Genomic DNA, 15,694 nt, shown 5'->3' with positions numbered 1-15,694 from the left:
CAACTTAACCAGAGTCCCTCCTTTAAATTAAACAAGTACACTGTGGCATTGTCTTCTATGTCATGGCTATTGCAATTGTGCATAAGACTCAGAAAACCCATGTTTTCATCCATTCAGCTCATTACTCATCTCTTGTTTCAGTCTGGTCAGAATTCTTATTAGGGAAATGGTTGTCCTTTAAAAAGTCATTTTCTCTAAGGTCTAAATATAAATGAAAAATTTCCCCTTGAACTTGGAGCCACTCCCCTGCATAAACCCACCTGGGCAGTTTGGACGGTCACACGTCCTAGATTCTGTTGCGGTACATGCGTAGCCACAAGACCTGGTCCGTTTCTGGTTGCCGTTCCCACAGGTGACACTGCAGACAGACCAGAGACTCCAGTCGCCCTCACCATCTGTGGAATCTGGAAGGAAGCCAGGGATACGGTCACCAGCCTCGCCCAAAGAGTCCCCAAATCCCCCTTGTCAAGTAGCCTGCCAGTTGTCTTCTCCCATCGTTCTCACCATTAGAGGGGACCAGATGCCAGCTGGAGTCAAAAGGCTTGTGGCTCCAGAGTTCATTTTAGGGATTAGCTTCATGAAAGCAGGGACTCTTCTGAGGTTTTGAGCACTGTGGTGGTCAGCACATAGCCAGGGCCTGACCCCTAGGAGGTGCCCAGTAAGAGCTTCATGAGAATGCATGCATTTGTAGAGTATGGGATCATGCAATACTATGGTAGGTAGTTTCCAAAGATGACCACCATCACTTCCTTCCCTCCCCATACATACATTCATCGAGAGAGCAAGAGTGAGAGTGAGCAAGTGAGAGAGAGAGAGAGAGAGAGAGAGAGAGAGTTTATTTCCCCTTCCCTAAAATCTGAGCTGACTTCCACCCTAGGAGCCTGGCAGCTTCTGACTTTCGCTCTGGGCAATCCAGTCACTCTGAAGGAAGCTGAGGCTAAACCTGTAAATTATGGGCCACCACGTGGAAGAGAGGAGGCACATGAGGGGCCTTAAGATACTACACATGTGAGTGAAGCCTTGTTGAACCTTCTAGCCCTTCTCAGTGGACAGCTGAATAGAGCAGATGCCATGGTGAGCATGGCAACTGCCTTGTGGGGCCCTGCCTGAACTCCTGAGCCACGGAATCATGAGAGATAATAAACTGCTGTTGTTTTAAGCCACTGAGTTTTGGGATGGTTTGTTATATAGCAGTAGATAACCGCTACATCATGGGTAAAGCTAGAAATGATCCTTCGAGGTCATCACTTAATATCTATCCAATGAATATTTATTGAGCCCCTTTGTATACCAGACTTAATTCTAGGTATATGGGAAATATCATTAAATAAAACTTTCAAAGATTTTTGTCCTGGTGGAACTAATATTTTCGTAATAAGAGTCAGGCAATAATCAATCCACACAAAATGAGTAAGTTACACAGCATATTAGAAGCCAATAAAAGGTATGGAAAAAAAGAAGTAGACAAAACTAGGGGGGCCTGGGCATGTGAGGGGTGTGAGGAAGGTCGGCATATTATCAAGACTAAGTTTCTCCTTTTAAAAGTAAAGAAACTAAGTCCTAGAGTGATTGTGGGGGGACTTACCCAAGGTCATAAGGGTAACAGAAAGGAAAGTTGGGGTCCTAGTGCCGAGCCCTTGATCTCCACAGCATGACTCCCTCTGCAGCATCTCTACTCTATAATAATTTCTCCTGGCTCATCCAGATCTTCCTACAGCCTCAGGGCCTCTGCCAGTGCCAAGCTTGGGACTATAGGCATGTGCTTTGCTGGGAAGGGGTCCTTTCGGTTCCTAACAGGTCGTGGTGATCGTTATTATGTAGGCCTGGCAGGAATGTAGTCCACACATGTTTCTACCTGCAGTGTGGGCTCTTTGCCAGACTCCCAGGCTGTTGTTTACATGGTGCTCACTCTGAACACTCCTCAGGCAAACACAGAGCCGCTGAGTCTCCTCAGCCCATTAAATGGAGTTGGTCGGGGGGCGGGGGGGCTTGTTCATGGTTGTGTCCTCATCCCTAACCCAGAGCAGAGAGTTTGCCCACACCTTGCCTGCCCCAGGGCCCCCAACCACTTCTCTCTCCCCAAAAGGAATCTTTATGTATTTTGATCTTCTTCTAAAGAAATGGGTTTCCAGCAACACAGCCAAGCCAGATGTTTGAAACTACTGTCTCGTGTGAAGGAGTTGGGCCTGTTTCCCCGGTGTGAGCCTTTTCATCTCTCCCATCTCTTACTAGGCATCAACACATAGAATTGGGGAGGCAAGCTGCTTCCGGAGGGAGAAACCACCTTGGTAGGGGCAGCTGCTGCTTCCTCCAAGACCTCTGGGGTTTGGTATCTCTTGGTAATGTCCCCAAGAACATCAGAGATATGCTTGGAACCATCATGACATCATACTCTCGTCAGGGGGAGCATTCAGGTGCAGTGGGTAATAGGCACACATGAACACACTCAACCACATCCTACACGTACCACCAAGACCAGCTTTGTTGAAGGGAACAACCACAACAAAAAGTCACAAATAAAGATTGTAATGTCATTAGACTCATCAAGGGGGTGGTGGGCCTGTCAGAAAAAGTTTATTAAATCACATAGGTAGACTTCCTGTCACCTACATGGTGGGTACGTAATCCAACGATGCCAAGTGGTGTTCCTGCTTGGCTCGGCAGAAGCAATGGGACTGTAACCATCTAGAAATCTCTTGCAACCTTTCCTTCCTGTTGCAGTAACATGGAGAGATAATTTTGGGAAATATCCTTGAACTTTGAGATTGAAGCATTAAACCTGCCATGAGGCTTATATCAGAATATTTGCACAAGGTAGTTTCTGGTCTTGGTTTCTTGGATCTAAATTACTAAATGTTAATACTGTGTCAGACTATGTGAAAAATGACTTCCATTAACTCCTCTCCCCATACCTACCCTTTGGTTACCTTCCTCTCCCGCTGACCCCAGCCTGGGCTATGTGACTTGCTATGGCCAATGGGAAAATAGCAAATCTAATGCAAACAGAGGCTGGAAGAAAAGTGTTCGCGCGTTAGGGTTTGCCCTCTTGCTGTCGAGAACTCTTCCAGCACCATGTGAAGAGCCTGGGCTGGCCACCTGGAGGGTGAGGGACAGCTGGAGAGAGAACTCAGCCAGCCACCTGTCCAGCCGGGGCCCCACTGCTGAGGGAAGCCATCCTAGACCATCCGGCCCCAGCCGAGCCAGCCCAGAGCTGAAGAACGGTCCAGGCAAACTGCAGATTCTTAAGAGAGAACATGTTTGCTCTTTGAAGCTACTAAATTTTGGGGGTGGCTCCTTAAGCAGCAAAAGTTAACTGTTACAAATGTACCATAAAATTCTCCCTAAAATATGCTTTCTAGATGGCTAGCGGACTCTGGAACAATGAAGGGTTTATTACCCAGTAAGTGGCTTTCTTCATGTTTTTATTTTAAATGCTTACAAAGCCCTTTATTTTCCAAACTTAAAACGTGGTCCCCCAGGGCGCCTGGGTGGCTCAGTTGGTTAAGCGTCTGCCTTCGGCTCAGGTCATGATCCCAGGGTCCCAGGATCGGGTCCCGCATCGGGCTCCCTGCTCAGAGGGGATCCTGCTTCTCCCTCTGCCTCTCTCTCTCTCTCTCTCTCTCTCTGTCTCTGTCTCTCATGAATAAATAAATAAAATCTTAAAAAGAAAAAAAAAACGTGGTCCCCCAAAGTCAGGCACAGAATAGATCCGTCGCCACGTGGCTAATCATTTCTATTAGGCTAGCGATGAAGGGCTAAGCGTGTATGTCAGCTCACTACCCTGAAGGCTCCGTAGCAGACTGTCTCAAGGTGAATGTCCCAGGAAAGACCCTCCTCTTGGGGAATCTCTATTTGTTTAATGTGTGCGAAGGACAGAAGGCTTTGAGGGCAGCATTCCTTTCTGCTTTAATAAAACAAGACTGTTCTCATTTGCTCACCTGCCAGGGAGCATCGCTCAGAGCAGAAAATGAATGTGAACAGCAGTAATTGCTAAGATGACGACAATGACAGTAAAAACCAGTCCCTGTGACATCAAAGAGCTCAGTGAGGGAAGAAAACAATCCGCAGTGTACTGGGCTGAGAGCTGGGTTTCAAGCGTGTCATTTGAAATTTTAAAGTAGTGATTAAGCCGTTTCAGGGCACTAGAGTTCTGTGGGTCAGTTATATGTCTGGGCAACTGGAGTGATTTGGGTCTTGACTTGGTCACGGGCAAGCCTCCACCACTAATCTTAGATGGGAAGGGCTACCAATTTTTGAGGGCCGGCTTTAACCAGCTTCTCTGTCTAAACATACTGATTAAACTGCTATAATCATCCTGTGGGTAGGTGGAAACATCCTCCTTTTATGGATAAGGAAGGAAACTTATCCATATTCTCCATAAAAGGAGGCTCAGAGAGGTTAAGGGTCTTGCCTAATGTCACACAGCTCAAACCTGGCAGAGCTGGGATGAGATGTGAGGTCTCTCTGTGCCTGCCGTATGCAGTTCTATATCCCGGTACCCCTGCAGGTTTAATTCTGGCCCACACTGGCCTCTCTTTTTTAAGACACCCACTTAAGCCTTGACAAAACTCACTGTGAACTCTATTAAAATAGGCCTATGACCAGGCAGAGAATTGTAAAGAACGGAGTCCCAAACCCAGGTTATTTTAAGCAATACCTATCTGGTTTCATTATGCAGGCTATTCAGAACAATTTTGGGAACGGTATACCACTATTTGACAGAAAAATATTTGTTTGGACTCTTTCTTTGTCCTTGACGATACCTTAAGTATCTCTACAGAAGGCATTTCAAATGTAGCACCTCAAACACGGTCCAGAGTGGAGCCAACTCATGGTCACATCATGTTCCCACAATCACCAAGTAGGTCTAACTAACTTCCACCAAATAGGTCTAGGTGTTTTATAACGTAGTCTAAAGATGCTATTCTATTCTATGTTTTTTTCACCTGGGTTTTTTCGAAGTACTCTTTGGCCATAAACATTTAAATTCTTATTAAAGATGCTACTTTTAAAAATCTGAGATCAACGTCCTCCACAAAGACCAGCTCCTGTGGCAGTTTTAGGATGTCTACACTTCCGTACGGTGGGTCGCACTGCTTTGCCACTGCAAGAACCTCACCTTCCTGGGCCTTCTTTTCCTGCCTCCTTCACAGCACCCAACCTAGGGACAAATACTTAGAAATTGCTTCATAGTTTCTCATTGATTGAAAAAAAGAGCATTCCGCTCCTCTGATGCTGCACAGAATTCTGGAAATCACACATGCCTTCTGAGGCCGTCAGAGAAGCGGTAATTCATTCACTCATTTTGCATGCTACTGAGCGTTTACCACACAGAGTCCTTCTACTCAAAGTGTGGTCCGAGGACCAGCGGTGCCAGACTCATCCACTGCATCAGAAGCTGCATTTGAAAAGACCCCCAGGTTATCTGCGTTCATGTTAAAGTCTGAGAAGCATTCCTTTAGCGGTATGATAAGGGACAAGATTTTGTTTATAAAGTAGACACCATCCTGGTATCTACTCCAAAGATGAGGAAGTTACTAAGAGATACTCCCAAACCATAAAAGATGAGAGTTTCTCCACGGCCCTGGGTGGCTGTCAGATCCTGATGCAAGATACTCCACAGGTATTCCAGGTCTAGAAAGCTGGGGTGAAGGTAACTGAGGCAGCCACAGTAACTGCCCTAGTAGAAGTCTAGCCTCAAGATTGAAATGGATGATGTTATTCATGTTCATGAATTCGGCAGAGTGTATTCTGTAAGGGCTTTAGATACAAAAGTTTCTAGTCGTGGTCTTCAAAGTTTGGTAAGCCTGAGAATCACCAGGGGCTGCTGGTTGCAAAAAGAATGAAACAAAAAAGCAAAGAAAGACCAACTCCAGGTCTCAGTCCTGGACATTCTAGGCTGCACGCTGGAGTCACTCATGGACTTCTTAAGACCTGATGCTTGGGCCGCACCCGCAGAGATCCTAATTTAACTGGTCTGAAGAGAAGCCCGGGCATTGGGATTTTAAAAAACTGCTCAGGTGAGTATAAGGAGCAACCAAGGTTGAGGACCGTCACTCTGGAATAGTGGTGCTCAGTGCACCAGAGCCCCCTGGAGGGCTTGTTCAAACACAGATTTTGGGGACGCAGCCCAGAGTGTCTGATTCAATAGGCCTGGGGTTGGGGCCTGAAAATTTACATTCCTGTCACAATCTCAGGCCATGTTGATGCAGTTGATTTGGGGTTCACAGCTTGAAGGCCATTGGTATAGAGGGAAGGGGCTGGGGCCAGGATTGGTAACCTAAAACACACAATCGGGGGATTCTGATAGGGAGGGTCTGAGCTCCATTCTTCAACACAATGTCCCCTGTGTCCTAGGCAAACAGGTTAAGCCAGAAACCTGTGACATGTCAGACTGGCACCCAGAGATCCTCTGGGTTTCTCTTGCTTTCCCTCCCATTTCTGTCTTCCAAGTTAAGCATGCATTTCTAGAAACCACTCTACTGTCCTAAAGGATATGTTATTTTTTGTTCCCCAGAGAGGCAGAATAACAAAGTGGTTAAGAGAACATACTCTGGGCTCAGATTGCCTGAGATGAATCTTAGGTCTTGACCCTTGAGTTCAAGTTGCTTCACTTCTCTAGGCTTCAATTTTCCCATCTGTAAAGTGGGGTACCTGCCTCAGAGAGCTGATTAAATAAGCTAATATATGTGAGATGCCATGAAGAGGCAGTAGTGCATGGGAAGTGCTATATAAATGTTGGTGACTTATCCCTAGTCCTTTCTCTTGGAAAATAGATAAACTGGACTTCTGGGAAAGGGGAAGTTTCACAAGCCTCCTGGCTAGAAGGAGTGTGAGAGTTCTCTTTCTGCTCCCCTAGCATCTGATGTGTATCTCTACCATGGCACTGTTTTCCTCTATCACTCAACTTTTCTCCCTTGTCCACAGACAGGTGAGATCTTCTTTATGGAAGGCCTGTGTCTTTCTAACTTTTGGATTCCCAGAGCCTAGCACGGTCACAAGGCATGCTCTTAAAAAAAGGTCTTCCTGTTTTGGAAGTTGCTTAGTATCGTTATTAGTGACAGAAATGACAGCTGGTCTTTCTACTGAGAAATGGAGGTAAGGGTGAGAGTACAATGGTGCGAGACAAGTCATTCCCGTCATATAACGTTTGTTCCTAAGGCTGCTTAGGAACCACAAGAACACCGTCATGATGGAGGCACGTGTATGACCTCAGATATTCTTATAACACAAGGCAGGGTCCCTGATTCCCCACGAAGCCTTGCTGGGTCTCTTCCTCTTCTCGCACACCCAGGATGTGTTTCCCAGCTTTCTTTGCATCTAGGTGGGGCCATGTGACCAGGTGTCGCCAACAGAGTCTGAGCAGATGTGATGTGTACCGTCTCCAGCCTGAGGTGGTTAAGAGCACCGGTGCCTTTTCCAGGTTCCGCCTGTCTGTCTCCTTGGCTGCCAACCAGATGCAGAGCATCCAGTGCGTAACTCAGGCCCTGGCAGCTGGTAGAGCTCTAAGAGAGAAGGAGCCTGGATCCCTGAATAACGGAGTGGAGCTCAGTTTCCCCCACTCTGTCTCCCACCCCAACTCAAGTGAAAAGGGATTTTTATTATTTGTCACTGAATTTGTAAGGTGCTTGTTACCTCCCCTCTCCTACTCTAAAAACATGGGGAACTGGAAGTCCCAACCCGGCATCTTGATATTTATTGGTGGGGAAGCCTTCCTTTGACAACCCGTGAAGCACGCATTCCTGTGGGTTCCCATGGGTTGCTCCACTGCCAATGTCAAGCAAGGAAGCAGCTGGACACATCTCTCTGGACTAAGCTGATTTTCAGCATGGATTTTTACAGTAAAATATACAAGGAAGTTAATTTGGCGACTTCTTCATTGTTAGAAATAAAACTAAAACTTGGGGGAACCTCAAAGACCCCTAACTAAAAAAAAAAAAAAAATTCTCTCCTAGGATAATTGGTATGATTTAAAAATTATAGTCTTTTCAGAAAAATGTGGCTGTTGGTGCTTCCTTGGGGCTTCTGTGGAACGAAGTCTTTATGAGGTATGCCTCAGAGAAGACCCAAAACCGCATACTGTAAACTGGGTTTTGCTTGGCTCCATGTCCATTAGGTCTCATCATCCTCATTATTCTTCCCACCAATTTTGTATCGCTGGGTGGTAAACTCACCATATTCTGGCTGCTCTTTGGTTTCAAAAGTCCGGTGGCCCGGGGCTGGACGGTCCCACCCCCTGGGGGGGTTGAGGAAGTTGCTGTCATCTGAGGTACTGTCGTACTTATAGTCTTGGTCCCCGCTGTTGGCCCTCGTCAAGGACAAGGACCTCTGCCACCAGGCCCTCCAGTCGGGGGATGGGACTGACCAGCTGGGCTTATTCTCTGGATGCTGATCTTTATCTGCTTCAGAGTCAGGACCGTCCACCACCTCTATGGTGACCTGAAGAATTCAGAACAGGCCAGAGTCAATGAGGAGTCTACAGCCTCCAATCTAGGTACCCTCAGAAGAAAGTCTAAGAGAGCAGAGGGAAATGATGGATGCGTCCCTCATGGAGGAATGCTGAAACCACATGGGGATGCAGGATGGAAAACACTCAGAGATGGCCCAACGGGCCCATGACCAGATAGGACTGATGTACATGGGCCTCAGGCTGGGGGGATACAGGTCATCACTGGGGTTACTGATTTACTGATAACTACATTGTGGGGAAGTCTTTAATTCAAGAAGTAAACATGTACTATATGTGCTCCTGAGGTAACACAAGAGTAATTATAATAAAACCAAACACTTATTGAGCATTAAGTCTGTACCAGGCACTGTTCTAAATGCCCTACATATATAATTTATTTAATCCTCATAACAACCGTAAACGGTTGGTACTATTGATTGGCCCCTATGGTTGACTATCTGCAAAGATGGCCCCAGCAATTCATCCCATCCTTGTAGGTATGTGCTACACCTCCCATTAAGAAGTGATTTCCTCTCCCTTTCATTCTGGCCTGGTCTTGTGACTTACTTTGTTCAGTAGAATATGGTAGGAGTGACACCGTGACAAGGTTTTGCAGCTTCCATTCTCATTCTCTCGGAATGTTCCTACCACTAGGGTAAGGAAGCCTTACACATAGAGACCACGTAAAGAGAGAGGCGACCTGGTGGAGAACTGAGGTACCTCAGTCAATGGCCGGCTCCAGGGCCCCCGTCATGTGAGTGAGGCCACCTTAGATGCTTCAGCCCAGTTGGGTTACCACAGCCAATACCATGTGGACCAGAGACAAGCTGTACTGGCTGAGCCCTGTTCAAATTCCTAACCCACAGGACTGTGAGCAATCCAATGGTCATCGCTTCAAGCTGTGAAGTTTTGGTTGCTAGACAGCAACAGGTTAGCTTTTCACAGAGAAGTTAACAACTTGTTTAAGGGTCACACAGCTGGTAAGTGGCAGATGTGGATAGTCTAGCCCCAGAGCCCATGCTCTTAACAGCTTTGCCACACAGCCTCTCAAAAAGTCATAGAAGTACCGTCCCCTCATGCAAGTAGGGGGCACAAAGGCCACAGGGGCTGGTGGGGGCTGGCTGCCACAGCTTGTGTAGAGGTGTGAGCACAAGGTCTTCAAGATCCACAGCTGCGACTTTCACTCATCCCATATCCCGACCCTGTGTGCACACTCCTCAACCGACCCTCAGGGTCAGAACAGAGAATTCCAAAGCCAAGTTTAGAACTTGCTCTCGAATTTACAGAGCCTAGTTTTAAAGTCACGGGGCTGGAAGAATGCAGTTTCTTGGCTCTGAGAGACAATCAACGTAGAGAAACTTGTTTAAAAATATAATAGAAGACTCACTGGGTTCCTTTGGCCATCGCATAGCCCTTGCAACACCCCCTGGATGAGTTGTGTGCAAATGAATCAGAAACATGTGCTTTGAGTAATCAGCGCAAGATGTACTGGGCAGATGCGTTTCCAGTTTTGCCCTAACCCGACATCTGATAGAGTTGCTGGAATGCTCTGCCAAATTGCACCAGGGTGTGCCCATCCCTGAGACAAACATCCCCTTCCTTGTGTGCTAGGAATGGGGAAATTTGAATTCTCCTTGCTTTGACCTTCCAAGGAAGTTGCCGGGCCGATGCCAGGCCTGGGCTGTGGCCTTGTGCGGTCCAGATACAAGGTCAAGAGTATGGCCAGCAGTCCCGGAGTGTCCTCGGCTGCAGTCAGCCAAGGGTCTCTTTTTTTCTGGTGTGGGATGCCTAGATGGGTAACACTGGCTTTATTCCGCACGATCACAATTCTCCACTCTTGTAAGCATCCCTTGCATATTTATAAGTAATTATGGAACTTTTAGAAATCTTTCAAAAAAGGGGGAAAAAAGGAATCATATGTCTTGTATCACTGCTGTTTGTTGTAATGTCTGGTCGCTGGAGAGTGACTGGGACCCACACGCAACTCTGGAAGGACAAGTGTCCCAAGAGTTCGAAGCTGGGTGGGGCAGAACCGAGCCAGGCAGTGACGGGGCAATGCCGAGCCTTTGGAGACATAAGCTTTCTCCTCTGCAGTCTCGTCCCCCTCTGCCTATAGACAGAACAACTGAGCCGCAACAATCGTCTGTAAGGCTATTAAGGGTCTCAGAGGGGAGAAGCTGCCAAGAGCCAGGCAAGCCTGCAATTATGGTAATGAAATCAGTCTCTGGGTAGAAGATAAGGGGGAACATGCCCAACAGTTTTGGTATTCCATTTGTATTCAGACTGGAGTCAAAGGGATTGCCTAAGCAAAACGTGCCCTGCAATTTCTCCAAGCCGGGAATAAAAACAATTTCATGTTTTAAGCTATTACCGTCAATACAATCTCTTTTTCCAAACCGTTGCTCAGATCCAAACAAAATAGATTTGTTGCCTGGCCAGGCAATAAGTAGCAAAATATGAATTTACCCCAAAAACTATATCGATGACTAAATCTCAACAGCTTAGAGGTTTCTTTTTCCCCTTTAATTTCTGGCCACTGCCCCAATTGAATTAAAAGCAAAACAAAACAAAACCCCCCAAAACAAAAAAAACCCCACAAACCTTAGAATCCACCCTTCCCTACAGTTAATAATGTGGAAATCTCATACTGATATCAAAAGAAGAAATCTAATCCTGAACCTGAAATTTTATAGGCATCCAATTAAAGAAACTTAATGAGCATGATCAGTGGCTTCTCGGATGGCGGGGATTAGTTTTATATTTCCTGTTGCTCTCATTCTATTTACGTGTTCTTTAGCATCAAAGAATGCGTTGATAAAGATGCCTTAAACAATAATCGATGTGATGAGCTGAAGGTGTGGGAGTGAGTACAGCAGATTTCCAAGCTGATAAAGATGCTAGACCTTATCATCCTTTCTCTTCCTTAATACACATAATTGAGGTGTCTTAGTATATATATTTCTTCTGGACTTCCATACCATGAGTCAAGACAGTACAAGTGAGAGAACTCTTTCAAAAGACCCAAGTCCAACAACTGGCAGGATCTTGTCAGCTCCAAAAAAAAAAAAGAGAGAGAGAGAGAGAGAGAGAGAGAGAGAAAGAGTCCAAAATAGGTGCCAGTTTGGTGTCCAAAACTAGTAAATGAGGATAAGATCCTATGAAGTGTTGACAGCTTCTTTCCTCCTTTTGATAGTGTTAAGACATTTATTAGAAACAAACACTTTACACTTGATCTCAAAAGTCTACCGGTTATTCAATGAATGACTGAGAATACAGAAGCCTTGACCTTCTCAACTCAGGAGACTCTTCTAGAATCTCTTAGCTCAGTCCTCTAAGCCTTGAAAGCTATGGTGACTAGGTAGGCATGGGTCAGTATCTCCCAGACAGGAACACGAGCCCTAAGGTGAAGTGATTTCCTCAGGAGCACAGAGCATCCAGGGACAAGAAAACAAATCTCCAGTGAAAGGCCCGGGATTACGCCACCCCTCCTTCCTTGACAATCGCTGCAGAAAGCACACAAAATGGACTATGGAGATATATCATCCCCTCCTTTCAGACTCGCTGATGCTCTAAAAACAACTATGGTAACCCAGCCAACAGTGGTTAATGCTTTGAGACTTGCAGCGTGCTGGCCCAGATATTACTGCTTGTTCTCCACAAGTTAGATTTGAATTTCAGGCACAGAAACCGGCATGGAGAACTCACGTTCCTGAGGTGAAGAGCGAGGAAGGTGTAGAGCTGGTCTGAACACTAGCTCTTGTGATTCCCAATTATGTTACACGTTTCATCTGTCATCTCAATCTACGATCATCACCAACCTGCACCCACTCGTTTGGGGAAGCTTACCATACACCTGTCCCTCTTGCGAGGTGCTTCCCATGGATGCTCTCACTTCATCCTCACAAAAACCCCTGCTTCTGTGCAGTGTTGTACTACAGAGGTACTCAACAGGTAGTATTATCATCCCCATTTTATAGACAAGGAAACAGGCACAGAGAGGTCCAGTAACCTGCAGGAAGCTACTATGGCCAAGCCTGGCAGACGCAGTGGTGGTGCCTGATCTCAAGTGCAGGTCAGGGGGCTCTGGCGTTCATGTTCTGGACAATATGCCCCCATGAGAATCTCCACAATACAGACTTGTCCCCAGAGGCATGTGGGGCCATGCTTTGGGCACAGAGATTTCCTGGTTCTTGGTTGGCCAGAGCTGCCATTCCAAAAGTACTTTAGAGAAAACGGGAGGGGGGAAATCAAAAGTAGAAGCACATACATTCGTAGCCCTGTGGCCAACCCATCTGATTGTATCTGTGGCACAGATACATTTACATGGCCGATGGCCATGTAAATAAGTCTTCACAAGGGGAAAAAAGACCTGTAGATGACTATTTTAAGTCCCTCTCAACGGGAAAAAAAAGAAGTAAGTATATTGGTTGAAATGAATACTAATCTCTGCTTGATCCAGAAAAGAGAAATAATTGGTTGTGAATAGCTACTGTGGTAATGAATTGATGCAGTAAAGCCTAATAATGAGCTTATTTTAGAGACTTTTGTCTTTGCTATCTGACCATCAGCTGCAGACCAAAAATCCAGCCAACAAGACTAAAGTTCGAGTCTAACGTGTCCTGGGAGAATTTCCTTTCTTTCCTGAATGATTTATTTATTTATTTTTAACAAAACCCAACTTCTACTATTGTTTCAAATTTAATATGGAGATTGGGTTCAGGAGTTTGAGGCTATTTCTTTCTAACTTGTGCCTCCCACTCACTTCCACAGCCCTAAGCCAGTCCCACCTGGCTTGGAGGGGAGGGGGGTTTAAAAAAGCTCCAAAAAGCTGGGCTTTTTAATGGATTTTCCTTCCCCAAAGTTAAGAGGTCCAGGAGGGAGGTGACCCCTTGTGCAGGCTCAGCAATGTCACTTTGGAAAGGTGTGGGTTATTTGGCAGGAGGGACAGCAGACCCTAGGCCTAGAGCGTGGGAAACTCTTTCAGACACTGGAGGGGATGGGGGGGTTGTTCAGAGAGAGGGTATCAAATTCCTGTTCAGCTCCCTGGCTTTAGTGAAGGACAGCTAGGTGGGGGCGAGGGGCAGGTTGCCAGGGGAGGGGGGAGACAAGGCCAGGGGCCCTGGCAGCGGAAGCCGACCCACTGATGCGCCCTTCACCTGTCTTCACTCTGCTCCCCAGGGAGAGAAAATGCTTTGACGGCCCTGGGTGATCACTGAGGCTGTCCGCTTGGCTGAACCGCCCCGTGTCAAACCAGTGCATTTCAACAAAAGAGCAGTGCTGTAAGGAAGGGGTAAGGGCTGCCAACACAGAACCCATCACCCCCTTTTTAGAAAGCACCTCATCTTTTAAAGGACCACCAGGGAACTGGTTTACTCAGGTGCAGTGGTGCATGGGGCTGCAGCGGCCAGCACTGTGCATGTGTGTGTATGTGTGTGAGTGTGTGTGCTTGCGTATGCACACTCACACACACACTTACACACAGGCCTAGGCTGCGGCTTTCAGGGAGAGCAGCTGCTTCACTCTTTCTTTGAACATCTTTCTGAGTGACCTTTGTGGTCTTCCAGAAAGAGAAGGCCAGAAATACAGCTCAATTTTCTTTTCTTTAGGGCCAACAGGTCATCAGATCAGTAAAACATAGGCTGCTTCCCCCGACCCAACTTGCCTGCAGAAGGCTAACAGCCATGGGGATTGTACAGAGCAGACGTGGTGTGGCCTGTCTAGGCAGTGGACAGAAAGGTGGTAGTACCTTAGTCTTCATGGGCTTTGCACTCTAATAGGATCTGGGTTGGTGCGCCATTAAATGTCGAATCCATTCTGCCCATAACCTTGATATTTGCAGCTATGGGGAAGCCTACGATCTTGGGAGCTATGGTGAACTTTGCTGTCCAAAGACTGACTCAGGAAAGCGATGAGGATGTCCAGGAGTGGCCCTCACCTTCCCACCCCGTGCTCCAAAGCCTCCCTTTCTGAAGCAGCACCTGAAGGCAAGCTTTTTGTTCCCGTGCTGGGGTGATGGTAAGATAGAGTGAAAACAAAGCACTGATTGTTACTTTGCCCCTGTTGTAAGTCTAGGTAAACATGTGCCTTGGGGTCTCAGAGAGGACAAGGCAAAGAATTTCCACCTGTACCATCTCTGCAGTCATACCTTCGTGACAGTGCAGAGGGAAGCTGCCTTTTATAAAAGTTTAAGAAGCTTGGCCAGACTCTCGTGTGTGGCCTTCTCATAACTCACCTCCATTTATTCTCTGCCCCTTTGGCTCATTCTAGTTCTCTCCACATCCACCAACTCCAACAGCCCCTTGCCCTCAGGAAGCCAGGTGGAACTGTTCCAGAGCATTCTTCACTTCCCATCCAGCTGAACAACATAGATGAGGATGATTTAAAATGAACTGGAACCCTGGGTGCTTTACTGACCTCATGCACAGATTGATCCATCGTGTGAGCTGTAGAGGGCTTAGCACTTCACGGTTGCCCTGTCCTTCTGTTTGGAAAAGGAATCTGGGTTTCCTGGGTCTAAGGATCTCAACCACTGTTCTTCCCTGACATTTAGGTTCATGTTTTAAAAAGGCCCAAGTGAGGTCTGGGGATTCCCAGACTCACGGATTTATCTAGGAGAGAGACAGGGGATCCTGAGAAATTCTGCTCCAAATTTGGTTCTTAGGTAGAGCCCCATGTACTTAGTAATTTTCCAATGAGAGGACACTCTCCCTGCAACCTTCAGTTCCCAGTATCCAGGCATTTTCTTGTAACTTAACGTAAGAAATTCTTAAATCTGGGGCACCTGGATGACTCAAGACGGTTAAGCATCTGCCTTTGGCTCAGGTCATGATCTCCAGGTCCTGGGATCGAGCCCCATGTGGCGCTCCCTGCTCAGCGGGGAGTCTGCTTCTCCCTCTCCCTCTGCCTATCCCCCTGCTTGTGCTCTGTCTGTGTCTTCCTCTCTCTCTTTCTCAAATAAATAAGTAAATCTTAAAAAAAAGGAGAAATTCTTAAATCTACTACATTCACAGCTCAATCCTCAGCATTAAACCCCACAGTGACATTTCTCACCTGTGGGGGGGAAATGTGAGCCACAACAAGCCTAAAATTGTTTTGGGCATGGCCTAAGCTCCCTTGGAGTAAAGGTGGCCTGGTCCTGAAACCATAAAACCTATAAACAAGGGAAAAAAAAATCATTTCCTGTGGGTAAAGACCCAATGGGGAGCACTGTCGGGTAACGGTAAGGAGATGTCTGCGCCTTTTTTT

At 46.7% G+C, this 15,694-nt stretch overlaps 1 protein-coding gene across 2 annotated transcripts in view; it reads right to left on the bottom strand.

Moving 5' to 3' along the window:
• Positions 1-15,694, bottom strand: part of ISM1 (isthmin 1) — a 74,708-nt gene that overhangs the window by 10,809 nt on the left and 48,205 nt on the right. For both annotated transcript variants that reach the window (XM_025876914.2, XM_073878403.1), the window contains exons 3-4: positions 8,175-8,439; positions 261-404 (exon numbers count right to left, since the gene is read on the bottom strand). In XM_025876914.2, coding sequence (XP_025732699.1) covers positions 261-404; positions 8,175-8,439 — 409 coding nt within the window. The remainder of the gene's footprint in view (positions 1-260; positions 405-8,174; positions 8,440-15,694) is intronic.

This window comes from Callorhinus ursinus, unplaced genomic scaffold (genome assembly GCF_003265705.2).
Source record: "Callorhinus ursinus isolate GAN/ISIS: 27379988/994484 unplaced genomic scaffold, GSC_fseal_2.0 scaffold29, whole genome shotgun sequence".
NCBI lineage: Eukaryota > Metazoa > Chordata > Mammalia > Carnivora > Otariidae > Callorhinus > Callorhinus ursinus.
Note: the sequence above shows the minus strand (reverse complement) of the source record. Positions and strands in the feature narration are given on the sequence as shown.